At 44.3% G+C, this 14165-nt stretch overlaps 1 protein-coding gene across 1 annotated transcript in view; it reads right to left on the bottom strand.

Moving 5' to 3' along the window:
* Nucleotides 1-6582: 6582 nt before the first annotated feature.
* The window catches only part of CTDSPL2 (CTD small phosphatase like 2), a 39911-nt gene continuing 32328 nt past the window's right edge, over nt 6583-14165 (bottom strand). The window contains exons 9-13 of the mRNA XM_084268366.1: nt 10972-11034; nt 10792-10871; nt 8440-8566; nt 7520-7615; nt 6583-7004 (exon numbers count right to left, since the gene is read on the bottom strand). Of these exons, the coding sequence (XP_084124492.1) occupies nt 6939-7004; nt 7520-7615; nt 8440-8566; nt 10792-10871; nt 10972-11034 (432 nt within the window). The 3' untranslated portion in view covers nt 6583-6938. The remainder of the gene's footprint in view (nt 7005-7519; nt 7616-8439; nt 8567-10791; nt 10872-10971; nt 11035-14165) is intronic.

The raw sequence follows: 14165 nt of genomic DNA, 5'->3' as shown, positions 1-14165 counted from the left end.
AACCTAGTGGAGTCTGGTGCCTGAACATTGCAGCACAGCGACTCCCAGTCCTCTCACTAATGGGATGAGTGAAGGTGGGTTGGGACTTAGTCACTTCTTGGCTTTCAGGCTTGTGGTCAGCCAGGAGGAAACACAGGTGACAGAGCTACCAGCAACAGCCTAGCAGCCAGAACCCACCTCTGCCCTTCATCCTTGGTGCTGCTGGGGGGTGACTTTTCAGCTCAGATCCCTGAGGAACGGGGGCCCTGTGACCTGCTGAGGAGCAGGCAAGGACCTTAACCCCACAGAGCTGAAGTATGGAGATACCTACACGAGTCAAGTGTCCACAAGCACAACATGGTCCTCAGACTGAAGAGGGAGGGATGGACAGGCTGCAGCCCCCAGGCATGAGCCTAACTGCAAATCTTTGCTCTTCTCCAACCTCCTTCCCACCGATCCCAGGGAATGTTCTATCTTGGAACTCTTGGGCTCGTGAGAGCAGGGGAGAAAGCCCTGGCTGGCTCCAGAGCTCCAGTTCCAGCAGAGCTAAGTGGGCCTCTGTCACAGCCAGTCTGATGCTCTGTGCTGTTTGGGTGGTGCTGATGGAGCAGGGTAGGCACAGAGGACACCTTTATCTGGGGGGTTGAACAAAAGCCATGGTGCAGCCCCCTGAGCCTCTACCAGCCCAGCTTCCTCCTGCCGTGTCAAACAGCATCAACCACATAAAAGCCAGAAACATCCACTTCACCCAGTTTACCCCACTGCCACCTCCCAGCTCTGTGATTTCTGTGGGAATCTGGGTGATTAGGTGGAAAAGGAGCATGTGTTTTGTCTGAAGGTAATAAATTTAGCAGAGCATTTGTCCACGGGTCCTCCACATAACAAGCAGAATGATCTGTGACACCACAACATACGTTAGCTAGACAAAAATTACTACAACTTTATCATCCTTTTGTTGTTGTTACCTGTTATTTACCAGGCAATACAACTAACAACAGAGACATCACTAGAGATCAAATCACATTGGCACCTACACCCTCACCAAGTCTACACAGAGCTTGACAAAGTTCGGTTTGCTGTGAGGATAATGATGGAACATGTTAATTACTGAAGTATTAGCTATTTAAATGCACAGTGTAAAGTAATGTAAACAACCTGGATTGAAACAGCAAAGCTGTATTCCCTCAGTGTGTGAGGAAATCCAGGCCCAAAGCAGAGAGCCATAGCCCAGCAGAGCTCTGGGTCAGAGGAACCAGCCCCTTGCAGGAAGCAGGGCAGTGCTTGTGTTGGAGCTTGACCGGTTTCTGCTTTGGAGGAGAGACAGGTGAACCCAAGACAGATGGGCCCTGTGGTCCTGGCACAAAAGATACCACTGGACATGGTATATATCACGTATTGAAAGCCAGGCTTTTGTACAAGAATCTCCTATAACAACCTCTTTTTCTCCTTGTTTGGCCTTTAGCTTTTACAACACATTCACGGCGCTTCTTTTCCTTCCACTTGAAAAGCTGAGAGATGACACTAGACATGTCTGGCTTTACAGAAAGCAGAGTCAAGGATGACAGCAGCTAAACATCAAAACCAGTAGCCAGAGCATAAATATTTAATATAAATCTTTTATGATCCTATATACTAGAAGTGATTGCAGAAGAAACACAGTCTGTAGAACACGAGTTCTCCTCGGATGGTACGTTACAAGATGCAGCCTATCAGTACAGTGATGTTTCTTGCAAGTATCAAAAAAAAATAAAGCAAACCAGAATTATACTACACAGCCAAGACAACCAAAATCGTGATGTGCATTACAAAATCCAGAGGATCAGCCTCAGCAGACCACCCCTGCTCGCCTCCAAACAGAAGCCCTTGCTGGCAGAGGTTTGCATGGCATGCTCCTCTGCTACTCATCAGCCATTTACCAACTTGGTTAGTGATAAGTAGCAAGAACCTAAGAGGCAAACCTGATGTGCTCAGGGTTTGGTGCAATCAGACCTTTGATAGCAATACTTCAGCATCCTCAGGATGCATGGAGACCCCCTTCTCCAGCCAAATCAGTTTAACGTGGCAATTATTTTTCCCAGAAAAACTGTCTTCCCATGACCACAGTCAGGTCCCACCCCCCAGCCTCTGTAACCAACCTGTGCCCTGCAGCCACAATCCCACCTTCTCACCCTTCGCTCCCACACGGTGTTTTTGGCTGGGGCAGCTCCTGGCCCAGGCTTTGCAGCACAGCAGTGTGATCCCAGTGCTGGCAGAAGGAAGCAAGTGGCCAACTGAGCTGCCCTGAGGAGGGAAGGGAGTGTGGGGGTGAAAGCCTCGCAGTGCTCCATCAGCTGGAGAGCTGCTGCAGCCCTAGGTTTTCCCATAGGCTTTCACCTTCCAACTTTATACCAGCCACAGGCTGGATTTTAAACCCCCCTTTAACTACTCAGGCCCCCACAGAACACTGTTGACAGGTGACTGCTCCTGGGAGGAACCAGACAATGCAGACACTCACCTCAGCAGCGGGTGGTGAGGGCCAGGCACACTCAGCTGCGCGCTGCGGTCTGGCACTCGCCATGGTGCCAGCATGACCGTCTGCTTTATTCCTCCTTGCATCGATCTCTGAGGAGTGTGAGTGAGTCTAATGGCAGGGAACACAGCAACAACACAACTGCAGACCAGAGGTACCTTCTCTGCCCCAGCACTTCATGCAGGTCCTTGCTCTAGAGAAGCACTGCCTCTGACTGCATGCCCAGCGCACAGAACTGACCTTGATCTGGCTGGTTTCTCCCTGCACTTCCTCACTGAGCTGGTCCATATGGGTTGGCTCTGACAGGTCTTTTATCACAAGGGGCTGTGAACAGCGATGTCCTGGCCTTGACTTCTGTGAAGGTGGAACTTTGCTCTCAGCCCTCAAGTCATTTCAACTACAACAGCATTAGTTTTAGGTCAAAATTTTAGCTTTGAAAGGTGGAACATAATAGGAGCACAGAGCAGCAAGGGGACAGAAGGCACGGATGCCAGTTAACCTCTCCAAGTCCCTACGCTTGGGCGTACATGGTGCTACTCCAGTCCTCACAGAAGCAAGAAGAACAGCAGCAAGGGTGAGAGGACTGGTGCAGCAGCCACAAGCCCCTGCGACACGGACAGCGCAGCACTAGCACCTTAGTTTGCCTATAAATAGTGACATTAAAAACCTCATCATCTCCTTTAATGTAGTAACGACACCTGGTTGATTCGAGTTGGTTGAGACAGAGAAAAGTAAAGGGTGCGACTTGCAATGCCCTAAGGAAGCCAGAACCAGAAGGAAAAATAAAGGAATACAGGGATTTACTCAGTAGAATCCCAACATTCTTGTGTTTCCAGGTGGCTTTCCTACAGCACAAGCAAGCTGTGCTGCCCACAGCTGCTCAGAGTGCGAGCCCACACCGCTGTGCTGCTGGGGCAGGGGAGCTGAGACTCCTGACACTCCACTTCTCATCCAGCCCTTCCCAGCGCTGCTGGTGCCGCACTCTGGTCTCCTTCACACAGTGCTCCCACAGCCTGTTGCTCATGGTACTGCAGTGAAGTTCTTTGTCTAACGAAGGTGTGTCTCTGTAGCACGCCTTCAGCCGATGCTGCTCCTGGGCTGGGAGATCTTTAATCAGGTCTGGAAACATTCAGGCTTTGGGATACATTGCAGAAGTCACGGGAAAAAGGTTTTCCTATGGAGATGCAAGGTGAAATGAATCAAAGGTGGAAGGGAAGCCAGTAACGCCAAGGTGAACGCTATCCTGGCTACACTGCAACTGAGGGAAGAGCAAAGAGACTGAACATGTATTGCCAAAACAAGTATGAAAGACCTTATTCTGCTGTCAGAGCCAGGAATGCCCACGCCTAGGACAGAATACAGACAATTAACATCATCACCACAGTCAAGCAGAAGATCACAACCAAAATCCTGAAGAAGTTCAGAAATGGGATGTTGTGTTTTGTGAAAACACAGGAAGGGGAGATAAATGATCCAGGTACAAGACCAACTGAGTGCTTGTGTTGAGCAGTTCTACATGCCCGACTCGGGTGGCACGCAGCTGAGGTGCCCTGGTTATCGGTGCCAGGTTTGGGGTGCACAGTTGGACCCAGATTCATGGCAGAGGAACAGTTAAGTCTCACCCTGGAGTCTAGCAAGACGAAAATAAAACCTGAGGGATTAGAACTTGCTCCATGCAAAGCCCGTTCATGCCAGCAGCGTTTGACGTTTTCAGGGACTTACATTTGAAGAGGGCAGACTCTCATTCTGCAAAGAAAGTTCAGAATGATAAATACCAGACTTGCAGAGCATTAAAATATTAATATTTAATATGTTTACTAAGCAGCCTCTGTTATTTGCTCTGTGCAGCTATGTAGAACTAAACCCCTCCGTTTACATTACCATTTCCCTCTCCGAGCTGATCACCACAACACAGATACAGCTGTAAAGTGCAACGTTTGCTTTGGTTTCTGTCACTAGAGAAAGCGCTTTCTGAACGGGTTCAGCAGGTAGGACCCACGTGTTTGAGGACGTTATTTGAGCAGATGATCATCTCCCTCCACAGCCAGAGAGAAGCGATGAGCTACTAAACAGAAATCCCTTCATTCTGGCAGACTAGTGACTTTCAAAGCAGTTCTGTTGTGTCAGTTGCTGGAGAAGCGTGGAAGAACTCCACCTTAAACAAGGATTCACTGTTAAAAACTCCTGAAAACTCTCAATTTCCATTTACATTGTAACCAACAAGTGAAAAAATGGTCGGCAAACCATGTAGCAACGGGAAGACGAGCTGAGCATTTGCAAACTCTATAAATACTCCCAGAACCATCTCATGGATGTAAAAGCAGGAAGGAAGAGGGGGTGGTTACAGGGCTCACACGTCTGCGCAGAAGCATATGTAAAGGTAATGTTATGTACATTTTATTTCAATAAAGACATAAGACAAACAGCGTAAAGATGCCCAGATGCCCTAAAGATAAATACATTTAAAAGATTCTCATTAAAATGAATCTGTAGTATTTCTTTCCTGCAAGCAAAATACCTTTCTTTAAATACAAAAAAAATCAGTATTCTGAATTGCAAATGTTTTCACTTTTTTTTTTTGCAGAAAATCTGCCATGATGATTTTTCTTTTTAATGAATAAGGATTTTCCACAAAACAGGCTTGCTCTACATGCTAATTTTCTTAAACAGTTCAGTGACACAATGTGCTAGCTACATACACAACAGATAATATAGTAAGAAAACACTCAACCTGATGAAAAGTTAAAATCTTCATTAATACACTGGAAAAAGTTGACATAACTCATGCCTTTTAAAATCAAAAATACAAAAATTAAATGTTTTCCTAAAAAGATTTTCCTTATTTTAAGGACTCATTTGAAAATGAAGCTGCATGTAATTTGTACAATAAAATTGTACAAGTAAACAGGTAATATACATAAAAAATTAATTGACATACTTCTCAATTATCAGTTGTCCACCTTTAATTTCCAATACTGTACTTTCTTAACAAGCATACAAAATATCAAACTTCTCTTTAGAAAAAGTGCCGTTCTGTGACATCTTTTACATAAAAACAGTCTGAGCCTGTGGCGTGGTAATGCAGTCGAGAGGCAAAGCATCCTAACTTTTACAAATTATACCTTCCATAAAAAGCCTCCTGAACAGGAGATTACACACCATTATAAAAATATCGAACCTCTTGTCGCCGCTGCATTAGAGACCCAAGGCTGAAAGACTATTTCCATAGAGCATAGGAAACCACTATGATAGCAGGCTGCCTGCCTCGGTGGCGCGGGAGTGTTCTGTACCACAGGATTATGCATAGTTACTGCCGGGTACCGTCGCTGTCACACCGAGCTTAAGACTGATTGTAACGGCGGGTGTCACAGAGGTACCGTCGGCCCATGCCAGACACCTTAAAAATACTGAGCCACTGCGCAGAGCACGTCAGCCTCGGAGGGGACAGGAGGCAGCAGCAAATGGGATTGCATCAGACCTAACAGGTGAGCCAACTACTTCTCCTTTCAAGAGCTGCACGCGCAGCATAGTCTGAGGTATTCCTTGTCCGTCAGTCCTCGTGCCACTGCCAGATACCGTCTGTCCAGAGTACATGCCATCACAATGGTTTAAAATATTCTGAATATTAGTAATTCTTATATTCTTCTTAGCTAGCCAGTCTCTTGAATTTTTTTTTTTTTTTTTGAAAAGATTTCAACTACAGTAGAATATTACAGAAAGAAAATATAAATGCAGGGGTTTCTCTCTAAATGAAACTTACGTGGACTAAAACTAGAGAGTATTTTTAAACAAATATACAGTATGCAGGCAGACAAAGCAGGAAAACGGCCATCCAACTGTTTAATAAAAAACTAAGAAAATTTGGCTATTTCCAGAAAAAAAAAAACTATGAAGCGCCTCAACTAAAAGGAATGCATAATGAAATTCTAATCTAAGACAGGTCAAAAATGTAAAAAGGTTATAAACCTTAACAGGAAAAATAAAACAACTTTTACTGGCCATTCCTGTTGAAATGAGAATCTTAAAAGTAACAGAAAAGTGGCTACAAACCCACTTAGAGCACCGAACAGAGAGAAAGTAAGAGTCCGTTTTCGATCTCTGTTGTATCATAAAATCCTGTGTTTCTACAGGTCAAACTGCTGGTGGCAGAAACAGAATTCTTTATAAACTGCAGATGTCCTGTACATAAAAAAATTTCATTGGAGTTGCACTAGTTCTAAAGACTTTTCTGTTCTAGCCTGCCTACTGCGCGGTACTGTATTGTACTGAATGGATTCCATCTCCGATAGAGAAAGTCTCTTCCTGTAACCCTTGATTACTGTTGGGCACCAAAGATAAGAAAAGCAAGACGGGGTACAAAAATGCAAAATTTCAACAGTAATGGCAATGTTTTGTTTTAGTCCAAAAGGGTCCTGCATTTTCTCCCCCTTCAGTAACGAGACAAAAGGCTTTAATCTGGGGGTAGCAAGTCATGCAAGCGAAATCTGTCTCTGATGTGAGGTCGGACATCTTCGTTCTGCAGGGAAAAGGGGAAAAAGAAGAAGAAAAAAAGGGCAGGTTTTAGGAGAGTGACCACATCTATACATCAGATGGCAGCAGGGCCCGCTGGCTAACACTGCTATTTTAATGTAACAAAATGCAAGACAGGAATACATGGAATTACAGGAGACTTCAGGAATACCTACATAATCTTCACAACATGCACTTCATTTGTGTTTTAAGGACAAAGGTTTGGAGCCAACAATAGGTGTTATTTAACCTAAATCCCTACAGGCTATCTATTTCATTAGCATCGATGCTACAATTCCCCATTTCTTGATTAAAGGCCCCTTCCAAGTGAGACATTGCATTTGCTATGTAAGTCAGTCCTCAGCATCCCTCACTTGCTGCCCATTCTTTTCAAAGGCAGACATTGGTGACTTTTAGCAGTCTGAATCTCAGGGACACAGAGCATCTTACAACATGTGAAAATACTTCCAAGAGCTAGCTAACGTTCTGGGGCGGGACAAGCCAAATAAAGGAAACACTTACCAGCTCTACAAGTTTCTCCAGAAATGGAATCAATTTTAGGAGTTCGTTGTCATTTTTATCCATGAACCAGCTTTCTATAGGAATTCCATTTGAAAGCTAAAGGAAAAAAAAAATCAACATGATTTATACTTAATTTATCTAAAAATATGAGTTGTGAAATAGCATTGTGGGGGAAAAGGCTTCCAAGCTAGAGTTTATTAATATGTATTTTTCCTCTAAAGTTTGCAAGAAAACTCACTTCCAAAATATCTCCTTCTTTTGCATACATCACCATCAAGATCCCCACACCCAGGCTGAAAAAGAACCCCTCCCCAAACTCTGCAGAGCTGAAAGTGCTAGTGTTTTGAGAGAACTATCTGTTAGAGCACAGATGGATGCTGGCTGCAGAGTGGCTGTATGCATGCTGTGCCCATGAGGTGAAGTCAAACAGCGGGTCAGGGTCTCGCTGCCTGGAGGCAGGTGAGCCCTTAGAGATGCCCCTGCACCTCCTGATCTGCCCTGCCTGGCATCACTCCACCCCAGCGGGCTGGGAGAGCCTCGGTCACTGGGTGCAGCTTCCCAGCACTGATGCTACACAGTTTTCAGAGCTGCACATCATTCATTCTAAATCATTTCACTGGCATTAAAGAAACCGAATCCACAGCAGAGTCCAAGCATCAGACTTTGCAGATTGGTGGGTTCTTAAGAACAGCCGACTGAGAACTAAAACCGACTGGTTGTACTGTCTGCTTGTGTAAGATGCCACTCAGCTTGCACTTAACCAGCTTGTCTCAAAAATAAAGAGAAAAGCAAGCAGCCACAAGCAGTTTGTTACAGTTTGGGCTGTAAACTTAGCTATGGATTGAAGCACAAGGCTGAAACCACAGCAGTGTTTCCCTGCCTTCCCTCAGAACAGCTCTGCCAACCTGCACCATCCTTACCTGATAAGCAAAGGCTTGCGGTGAATTGTCAATGATGATGGTTTTTGAAAGATCTCTACCAAGAATGTTTAAGTCCTTTATGTAGTTTCCTTGTACACAGACACAATGCTCACGGAAAAGTCGATGCCTGCAAGGAAAGTAAAACACCAATTAATGGGATAAACTACACACCTACATTGCAGAGGGGAAAAGAGTGAACTTTGCCCAATGTTGTTACATTCCCCCCCCCTCCCCGTTTCTGACCTACTGAGCACCTTTCACAGAACTGTTCCCTTTTTTCCCTTCACTTTTGAGCTTTTTACTGGTAAAATGACTAGTTAAGGTGATTTTATATGAAAATATATGAATATATTTTATATTCTGTATTTAAAATGAAAAGCTCAACTCAGATCTAACTAAGTCTTTGTCACCAGGCTCGTGCTTGCTAACCATCTTAGAGGGACCCAAACCACTCCAATGGTTTTGCATGTCCCCAAGATTGGGGCTGAGCCCTGCACAGGCCCCTGAGGGGTTTTATTACCCCTTTATTTAGTTCCAGCAGTTGGCCTCCCTGGGCCGCTGCACGCCGGGACACGGAGTATCAGAAATGTTTGCTTTTTTATGTTACCTCTCTTGGCAATTAACCTATTTCAGTTATTAGAGCTTGAAAAAAGCCTCCAGGCCAAAACATTCCACCAACTTCTTCCTTTTCAATTAGTCTACTCCCTCTTAATTTATTACAGAAGAAACACGTACTAAGGGGATGGATAGACTGCAAGGGCTCAGATTAAAACGACATCCAGAATAAAACTGAAATCTCATGGAATATCAATACAACTGCAATTTAAAAGCAAACTGTAGACTAGAGGGCTTTTGAGTTGTATCACAAAGCTGTTTCTTTATGGCTGCTTGTATTTTTAAATGAAGTTTTTAGAAGCTGTACACAGCATGTTTCGTTTCATAAAGGGGTTGAGCTCCTAATGTTGCTATGGAGGAAAATAAGCTGATGCCTCGGCAGCGAGTGAATTTATATATAGCTTCTGAGTCACACGTGTGAGTGCCTGACAAGTCTACCTTTAGGCTAATGTCAAAACTAATCATGCCTGGATGTCAGCTTTTCACATGAATCACAGCTGAACTCATGCATCACAGGGATCTTTTTGCAAATTCCTAGAATTCTGTTTGGCTGCGTGTTTTATGATCTTTTTCCTGTTCCTGATGCAGTGAGAGCTGCAGCCCTGAATCACACACGGGAGGTTCTTGGAGACAGACTCTTAGCACTAGGGATGCAGACGTGGACTCCTCTTCTGCCAGTGCAGATACCCTGCTTGTTCACACATGCTGCGTGGCTCAGTTAGGCTCACGTATTCCTGTGACTGAAACTCTAGTTCTGTCTGTTCCTTCAAAACACAGTGGCAAGTGAGGTTCCCCAAACCAGCCCAGCATTCTGCTGGTGTGCCACTTAAAAGCAAGTGCTAAGATGGACTGTTCCTGGATTAAAACTAGTGATCTTTGTGCTCTTAAGGACAGCGAGCTACAGTGTGCCTAAACCACCAAGTGAGAGCAAGAGATGCAATCACTGGCTCAGTCCATCTGCTCATTTCAGAACGTGTGCAGAGATCAGGCTTTCCCTGCAGATGACAGTAAAACGATGCAGAGAAGTGCTCTGCCAGTCGTGTCCCCAATACAGAACAGAGAGCCCTGACTCCAATCAGGTAGAGCTGCTTTCTTCCCTTACTCGGGACATCTGAGGGTGACCACCCTGAGAACACTCCTCTGGTTTCAGCTTTCCCACATCCCAGTCCACCTTCCAGATGAGAATAGGAAGAATCTCATCCAGCAGAACTGCTTGATGCCTAAAGAAACTGCTCTTGAGAAATGCCAATCGCTTCCAACCAAAGCTCAGTATAAAGAAATAAAAACCCAGAACAACTCTACTACCAACCCCACAAACAAGTGATTCTGTGATGGAGTAGGAAACAAAAGCATGCTGATCGTAAAGGTAACAATTCAGTTGGTGACTTATAAATAACAAATCAAGTTTGACAGGTTTAGAAGTAGTCTAATACCCAGTTAATTTCCTTTATTCATAATGTGTGCTGCAAAGCAGCTCAAACACGGTTCTGATACTGGGAGCAAGCCCAACAGGCTGCAGAACATGAACAGCCACCAATGTAAAGTTATCACCAAGGCAATAACTCAATCACTTCATCTTTCTCTTGCTCTTAGACCACAAAAAAAACCCACAAAGAATCAGCTTAGTGAAACACCCCACAATAACGAACATGTCACAACCACTTTCTTCATCACATTTGTTAGGAAACAGGAGTTAGTTTGCTTACAACAGGTATGTCAACAATTTTCTATTTTTACCTGACCAGTTGCTTTTTAGGGTCTAGTATGTTCAATAACTTGTCTGCATACACCTTCTTAGAAGCAGTAAAAAGAATGATCTGTGGATTAAAGGGGGAAAAGTAATTATTTTAGATGTAGGCAGGTGAACATCATTTTTTAAAAAAATCAAATTCAAAGGTCATGTCTAATTGTTTTTACCTCATAAATCTGAGACATGCGTTCCAGGAATTCTCGGAAGAATGGCCTTAACCGGACGTAAACCTGAAACAGAGATGGACTTCAGTGAAGATTCCAGGTACTCCAGCTATTGCCTGCACTCCCAGGTATCACTTTGTAAAGATCAGGTCAAACGAGCCTTAGGAATAGAGTCAACAGCAAATACTAACTTCCTACAGAGTAACATCTCAATTAAAACAATATGATTGTTTTGGCAGGGGGTTGGACTCGATGATCTCTTGAGGTCCCTTCCAGCCCCTACAATTCTGTGATTGAATTAGCTTGCAGCCCCAGCAGTGGTAAGTGGAAGGGCAAGGGGATAAACTGGGCTTCACAACTGCACTGGAAATTTTGATGGAAATAAATAAAAAGTTGGACAATCCCTGAAGAAAGAAATGGAACTGGTTGCTCTGACTAAACATTCTGAATCAGCTTTCACCAGCTGGGCAGCACCAGTTCAGTTACTGGATAATGTGTGCCAGCACGTAAACTAAACACTCATCTTAATAACCTTCCGCTAAGAACCGCGCGCTGAATGGGGGTGTCAGAAGTGATTAAAGAAAAAAAAAAAGAGGGGGAAAAAAAGGCTTCCAAATCTCCCTAAATTCAAATACCATCAGCACAGCACTGCACACACACACACACACACACACACACACACACACACACACACACACACACAGAGTACTCCCTGCAAACACCAGCAGACTCACGAGAAGAGACACCAAGTGCGGACACTTGTGCATCTCACTCTGATTTAACCCCACACACAAGCCTGGGGCTCACACAGAGGCATTTGTACTGACCCACAGCATGAGGCAACAGCCCAGCCCATGGCAGACACAGGACATGTGCCAAGTGCTGTTCTGTTCCCCCAGTACAACCCTCACGTCGCTGTTGGAACAATGGGAGCTGCGGCGTTGGCACAGACCTGGGCTTGATCTCACCCCACGGTGATGACATACTAGGGGCTACAAGCAACAGACAGCCTGACAGACAGCCCCACACCCTGCTCGCCCCTCTTTTGGTTCTCAGGTCGCCCCCATATAGAGATACCCTGGTTTGAGGGAAGAGTTCCTGAAACACCCCGGAAAGAAGGGAGTGTACTGAACTTCTGTTCATTTCCACCAAGGTAATTTCAGCTTTAAGGTTTTTTTTAACATCAGTTAGGAATTGGCTTAGATCTACCTTCAAATCACAGTAAATCTCCAAATAGGACTCGTATTGCTTGAACTGAATTGTATCAAGTTTGTTTGTGGACACAACAAAGTGAGCAGAGGGCAAGAACAGAGGAATAGTTTAAGAGGATGCAAGATTTTATATTGTTATCACATGCTGCAATAGATCTCAGTCCTGTAAAGGAAGCACGTACTGCTGAGCCAATGTGAAGTTCATTATTTAGCTCAAAATTTGGTAAGGCTTTTGTTTCTTCCTTAAATTATCTGAATTTCTGGCTTAAGCTTGCAGAGTGACTGGTTATTACAGTAGCATTTAAGTACTGGGGGTTTTCTCCACCCTAGGAGCAATCACCAACAGCAGACAATCTTATCTTGCCTGGTAATAGGAGCTCTCCTCCTGGCATGTGAAGATAGATTCATTGGCTATGCAGATGAGGTCTGCTCCCCCTCTCACTGGCAAACCCACATCTGGAGGCAGTAAATAAATAGCCCTCAAATCGGCTATTGAGAACGGAGTGCCTGTCAGGCTTCTGGGCTGCTTTCAGCCAAGGTAACCACTGAAAAGCCACCCCTCTACAGAGCTGACAAGCGTGTCTTCACCCCACATCTCCCAACAGCAGTAAAAATCCCTGTGCAGATGCTGCCTCCCCTTGCCATAAGAAGGGAGTGAAGTTTGGCTCAGGGATGAGATGATGGGTGTAGCTTCCCACAAGAACAAATGTCTCCAGGTGACCAGACAGACACTAAATAACACTCAAGTTGTCCATGACTGTAAATTCAGTGCAGATTGTTCGCTGCTCCAGACCTAGCAAGTAAATGATGTGGGCAGCAACCTCCCCAGCTGTAATGGTGTTGAAGGGAAGGGAAGTTCCAAAGTGCCAAAAGGATTCTTTCTGTTCGGGTCATTTTTCCCAATATTTACTTTATTGTGACCTAAAATTTTCCCTTCAGAACTAGGTTACAGGTAATAGTTGCTAATAGGTAAAGAGGACAATATTTAAATTAATGAGCCTTTTCCCTATTATGGAAGAAACACAGATGCCATGTCAGACACAGTCTCTTCAGCATCTCCTCTACAAATCCCCCAGCAACCAGAGCAGTAAGGTGCCCTGTGGATGTTTCAACTGCTGCTAATATAAATAAAAACACTGTGTATTTAATTTATTGTTCCTCTTAAAACTGAATTGAATTATATTGGTCACAATGGGCACTTCAAAGGATTTTAAGAGTCATCTGATCAGATCAGAGCACAGTTACAGCTGCTCAGCTCCCTCACACTTTCTGGTTCTCTCTGCAGTTTGCTCATCCCAGGGTGAATCGCAGCATGTTTGTAGTGTTCTACTGGAATTACTGCCACAGTTATTCATGTGTATCTATCATCACATCTGTCATGCTCCAGGATGCTCAAATGTGAATGCAGACAAGAAATCCAGGGAGATTTCTTTGTACAATCTGTAGTTCTAACCCCAGTTTATACACACACACATATATAACTGAACAGTGACACTGACGGCAGAGCCACTGGTCTGGGGCACCCTGGCACAACTCACAGCAACCACATCCTTACACCCACTATGACAAGCTGAACACAGAGCCCCAGGTAACCAGAGCAGAACAAAGTGTATGATGAGCAGATCTAATGTGAAAAATAGTATCTGAAAATGTAGCTGGAATTCTAATAATAATTTTCACCACTTTTGAGGACTGCAAGTTTGTCAGCAGAGATACATGCTATCAGCTACTTCAAAGTGACTTAAAAACCATGTAACATATGAAAAGCCCCCTCAAAAGTTTTCTACTGGGGTGGTTTTGGTTGTTGTGGTATTGGGGTTTCTTTCCACATTTGAGTTCGTTTTTCTCTCCAAATGATCATCACATGCCATTATTTCAATGGCAACAAAATCTAAATGTGCAAAATGAATATTGTTGTTATATGATATGCTCCTGGTTCCAAACCCTTTCAGTCTTTGAAGGAAACATTCCTCCTTGCATGCACTA

The sequence above is a fragment of the Gallinula chloropus genome (genome assembly GCF_964237585.1).
Source record: "Gallinula chloropus genome assembly, chromosome: 9".
Lineage (NCBI taxonomy): Eukaryota > Metazoa > Chordata > Aves > Gruiformes > Rallidae > Gallinula > Gallinula chloropus.
Note: the sequence above shows the minus strand (reverse complement) of the source record. Positions and strands in the feature narration are given on the sequence as shown.